Source organism: Acartia tonsa, chromosome 1 (genome assembly GCF_053477335.1).
Source record: "Acartia tonsa isolate MP-2025a chromosome 1, ASM5347733v1, whole genome shotgun sequence".
NCBI lineage: Eukaryota > Metazoa > Arthropoda > Copepoda > Calanoida > Acartiidae > Acartia > Acartia tonsa.
In genome coordinates, this window is record NC_137260.1 from 21,637,262 (window position 1) to 21,643,054 (window position 5,793).

The following is a 5,793-nucleotide window of genomic DNA, read 5'->3' on the forward strand; positions in this document are numbered from 1 at the left end:
AAAAAATTAAAAATAAAGAGCTAAATGATTTATTGCGTCTTTCTCTTTTTATCGACAGACGCACTTGGATATATTATTTTCATAATTAATTATATGTATTTCCCATGTTAACGTCACCTTATGTGTAAATTTGGTGAGCTACATTATTGAGCAGCGTTGTTAAGTTAGGATGGAAGAATTTTGTAATGAAAGCAAAAGTGGGGTAGAGGATAAGGGATGGGGTAAAACGAGTTATCAAAAGACCAAAAAATCTTGCCGGTGGAACAAATTCAACCCAATATTATTCCTCTCACACCGCTCTAGGAGAAAGAGGGACAGAGATAGAGAAAACCAAGCGGTTAAAGAGAGACGGGCGATAGAAAGGGGACAGGAAAAGGGAAGTGGGGAGGGGTAGACAGAAAATTTGAGTGAGATTGAGAATTGAGTGAGAGAGAGAACCAAAAATTATTCAGTTTCCGTCTGACCATTAGACAACAAGCAAGTGACAGACGTCTGTACGTCTTTTTCTGTCTTAAACAGACATACACACATCATATTATAAATATGGAGGACATTTACACAGAATTAGAATTCCTCATGACCCAATGTGACATGGACTTTTGTCCGCCACCGTTATTTGACCTACCGCCGCCTCCTCCCCCGTCATGGATGGAGAACCCGCCATCATGCCACGGCGAGTGCGGCGGCGGTCCCGCCCAAGTGAGCTCTATAAACAATGTGCAAGAAATTTTTCACAGCATTTCTATAATTGTGGTCTCAGCTTTTGTGATAGTTCTAACTCTTCTATTCTTTGCAGTTCTCATTTGGAGGTAAGAAATCATTTTAATATTTTAAGCTTCGCATTTTTGTTACTTATCGTTCTTGATTATTCTTCAAATTTTGTCATTTCTTAAAATACACAAAAAGGTCAAAAACGCAATAAGGAAGTTCTAAAAACTTTATTCAAATAAAAACTACTTGGTTTTAAAATGGGCAGGGTTTATATGAAAGTCTTTGCCAAAATATAAATTAAATGGTTTTAAATCAATTTTACGGTCTATTTCCTTGTTTCAAGGAACTTGCATTAAATTTAATTGATTTTTTGGCATTTTTGAATTAATTTTTCATAAAAAAACTGTAATTAAATTTTGCAAAAAGAACTTTAACTTTTCGTAACATGACATGTTGAAGAAAAATTTCCCTTTTTAAAATAAACTTATAGAAAAGATAATTTTGCATTTATCTGTCATGGAAAAGACATTAAAGGGGGTGATTACCCCTCCCACCGCGTCTACAAGTAAGACAATGCATGGAAAAAGCATTAAACTGAGTAAAATACAACTTTTATTACCCTTAGACACAAACTATTGTTTTAAAAAGTTGACATATATTTTTTTAAAAAGATTTTAAAACATTTAAAATGTTCCAACAATATTTAAAACTTGAAAATAAAATGAACTTTGATTGATTCTACATATAAAAAGCAAATAAATTATAAAAAATATATTTTTTTCATTAAAAATCACGAAACCTTTCAACACACAAATCTAGTAAGATGATTACTTTAGCTATTAAATTAATGTAGCATTAATTATTTCAAACAATAAATGCACAACAATTTATTGCAGCTTGATATAGGTCATTCCATGCTTAAAGCTGAGTTTATTAAGTTTTTATGAATGTATTTTAAGAAATGACAGTGTTTTAAAAGTTTTGTAAGCTCTCAATGAACTAAGCCCTAAGTACAACCCATTATTGTTATCAGTACATAGTCTATACTAGATGGGAGTTGCTTATCTTCTATTATCAGTGTGGCAGTCTATCTATCTATCTATTTATCTGTGTAAATATCTATCTATCTATACATGTCTATATAATGTCTGTATGTGTCTTTATTACATCTGCCCTAACCCCTCCCCAAATTTTAACCCTTTCCCAAAATAATCTATATAATACTCAAAATATATATCTACTCTTATTGAAAAGAGCTTTTGTTTTAAATCCCCTAGACATTGGGGGAATGGGGGTGGATCAACCCTCCCTCTTCAATACTGAGATTATATAGAAATACTATTGTTTCTAAACTTTATCAAAACTTTTGGTCCAAAAGTTTAATTTTGTCCTTACTACAGATTTAAACTTAAAAGGGGGGAGAAATATATTTAATAAAGATATAAATTTCAAACCATTGTATATTTAAGTACTTAAAAGATAATTTTAATTAATATTTTCTTTATTTTTTAGAAGACGAGTTATTTTAATGAGAAAATTTGGATCCCGCAGTTCTTTGCCGCAATCACAAGCCGATGTGAATTCCGTGGTTGGTACCGGCAAGAAAAACGACCATAGCGGCGATGGGTCAGTTCTGAACTCCCGCACCCTACCCAATCATTACATCAGTGACCGCCAGCTGGTCACAGACGCCGCCGGCAGGTCAACCATGCAGTTGATCCGGGCAACTCCCGTTTCGGCGGCTCATAGCCCGTCATCAACATTGATGATCGGCGGTATGCCGTTTCATATTATTGAAAGTAAGCCAGAAGGCCTGAACCAAGGGCCACAGTTCATGCAACAGCAGTTAATACAAGGCAATGGGGTGGGACTCAATCATGTGTACCCCGTGTATGAGACCATAGAAAGTGACTATAACTGCAGTGAAAAGTCAAGCATGTACAGTGATAACAGCAGTAACGGTACCGGCTACACGCTGCAACAGCTTATTTCAAACACGTCGTCAAGCACGGCGGGTGTCCCACATACTAGTATGGGAGGTGTCCACCATCACGCCGCCCAACAATCCAACCTTAGCAACGCTTCGTACATGCAAACCAACTACACATACGCCTCAAATTCAGCTGATTCTACAGCCTATGCCTACGCAACCGGACAGGAAGTGAATAATGTCATTTTTGGCCACCCCTTAGGTGCTGGCGCTAGTGTAGCTAGCGGTAGCAGCGGTCAATTGTTTTATCCCATACAACAGCAACACCAACAAAGATTTCTAATTTCCAATCAGATGCAAAATCATGGACAGCAGCAGTTTCCCATGTTCGTATCAACACAAAATCTGTACCCCACCCCCTTGGCCCCTACCAGCCGACCCACCACGTTGAATGGTAACGGACAGGCACCTGTGCTATTGCGTAATCTGCCAGCTTCCAGGCGGGTTAAATCATTTCGTCACCCAACTGCAACAACTGCTAATGATGCCGTTTCCCGTCCTCCACCACCTTTACCGTTACCGCCAATTCCTACAAGTGAATCTACCGCCGTAGCACCGCCATCGGCGGCTGTCCATGAATCCACCATTAGCCTGAAAAATATGCCAGATCCTAAATCAAACATTACCCAGCTTTGAATTGGAAAAAATCTACAAAGTTATGTTACAACATTTTAGAAACAAAAAATCTTTGAACTTTAAAACAAAAAATGTTCGAATTTTACGAGCACAAATGTTGATATAAGTGCCATAAATGATAAGAATGATAATCAAGCCAAATAATAATCAAGTATAGGGGCCAAATGGTGATTATGCCCCGACCAAATGTCCCCAAGATGATAAACGGACAACCAAACCCCCCACTTCCCCCTGTTACGGCATCAATCTTACTATCTGTGATATTACAATCTGTTTTTATTATTATATTTATTATTATTATTTGATATAAGAATAAACATTCCCTGTTAAAATTGATGTTGTTTTATTAACATAAGATCGAATATGTAGATATCTTATTATCTAAAGTAGTAAGCTTTTTTTTGTCTGTACACAGTATCTCGTTAACCGCTTAACCTTCATGGTTCTCCATTACAATTAAGCTTCTCTTGGTCCCTAAATGGTTTTGGGCTAGTTTTATTGTTTTACGAATATTGAGCCCCTAGATGGTAGGAGCGCAGGTTCTAGTAGGATTACGTTGCCATTGATCATAATAAAACAATAATACTTATTAAACTCTATTAATCGACTTAAACCATTGAAAATGTGCGTCAGTTTATGGCTCCATATCTAATATGGTTATTACAATTCATATATCATTATTCATTATAATTAAAGGAATATATATGTTCCTTTTAGGAAGTAGGATCAAGATATTTATTCCAAAAATAAGGATAAAAAACATTTATCCACTTTTTTCCTACTTATTCATATAATGGAAAATCAAGTAATCTATCAATGTAGAGTCTAATTTAGTTAAAATTCCAGAAAATTTGCTAAAAATCAACTTCTTGGAAAGAAAAAGTTAAAAGTCCATTTCTAAGAGTGTAAGTAGGGTGTTTGTTTGTAAATAAAGATCCCTAAAACTGGAGCTTTAGGCTTGGTCTTAGTATTTGGAATGTTTTATGCTATTCAGACAGGCAATCAAAATATCTTTTAGGTTCTTTATTCCGTTTTTAAAAGGGGAATATTTATGGGTATGATATTAGACCACATTTATTATTTAGGTAAATCATAACATTAACAAGAAGTAAAAGACACATGAAAACGAAGCTTAACATCTTATAGCTGCTATGCTTAAAATGTAATGATCATTCCAATCTAAAAAAATACAAAAAGAAAGTTTTTTTTGGCATAAAAAATTTATTTAAAAATTTAGATGATAGAAAAAGAAATGAAAATGGCAATGAATTTATGATTCTTCTCGATTTATAAGGTATACTAAATTCAGAATTTAACTATATCCGAATAAAATGTCTATAATATGAACGTAAATATCGTGAAATTTTTTTTGTAGAATATAAAAAAAGATAGTTGTAAAATACCTAAATTTCACGGTTAGAAATATTTGTAACGAATGTACAAACTGACAGACACATAATAGAAGCTATGCCTTTAAAATAAAAAGTTCGCGAATATTTTTTATTATGCTCGACACACACACACGGAGACTAATCCACCCTAGCTAATCATGAGAAAAGCCGTTTTGCTGATTAAATATTTGTAAAAAATAAAGATTTATCTTTCTAGTGGGCGGAGTTACGAGTGTTTAAAATGAATATAAAGGAGGCGGAGCATGGAATTTAATTTACATGATCAAATATTCTTAGCGGCCGTATTCATTTAACATCCTTATTTTTTTTTATTCTGGTATACTTTTACTATTATATGAGCAAAATCATTATTAGAATATCATACATCCGAATTAGTTTTTGTAGCAGTATGACGATAATAAGTGAGCTACGGTAACTTTAATGCTATACATTAAATGAATCCAGAGAGGAGGAGACATGGGACTGGAAATTACACGTTACCCAAAGTTTAATTACAACGTTATTTTATTCGTTAGGTCAAAAACTTTGTTGACTTTTTCAAACTAGAAGTGTTTTGACGTTTAAAACAATAATTTGATTCTACTGTTTTTCATAATTTCATCAATTAATAGTCCATTATGATTCCTGGTTTAATCACTAATTGTTAACAATTTGTTTAAATGCTATTTTTACTAAAAACCTACAATTTCTAGAATATGTCCTCAAATTTAAAATGTTAAAAAATGGTTTTATATTGTTTATCTGAATCAATTTGCATTCCAAACGTGCAAAATTTACCTCCCAAGATGTTGCATACTACGGGGGAGGGATACGACATCTGAATTGAAACTTTTCAAACAATAGGAAATTACTTTTACTTTTTTATTTTTCTTTAAATTTATTTTGGAATATGCTCTCAGTAAATATTGGAAGTAAATTAGAAGGTGTAACATAAATACATAATTCAGACAACTACCTGCCCCAAGTGGCAGAGACCCTTTTTGTCTGATAATAAATTGCTTTTTGTTCTTTTTTGTTTATATATCCGACGCTATTAGCTGCTTC

At 33.8% G+C, this 5,793-nt stretch overlaps 1 protein-coding gene across 1 annotated transcript; it reads left to right on the plus strand.

Annotated features, from left to right (window-relative positions):
- The first annotated feature begins 456 nt into the window (after positions 1–456).
- On the plus strand, positions 457–3,669 carry LOC145314994 (uncharacterized). Its single transcript, XM_080155066.1, has 2 exons — positions 457–809; positions 2,224–3,669. Exons 1-2 carry the CDS (start codon positions 544–546, stop codon positions 3,335–3,337), a joined length of 1,380 nt encoding a protein of 459 aa, XP_080011192.1. The 5' UTR covers positions 457–543; the 3' UTR covers positions 3,338–3,669.
- The last annotated feature ends 2,124 nt before the right edge of the window (positions 3,670–5,793 follow it).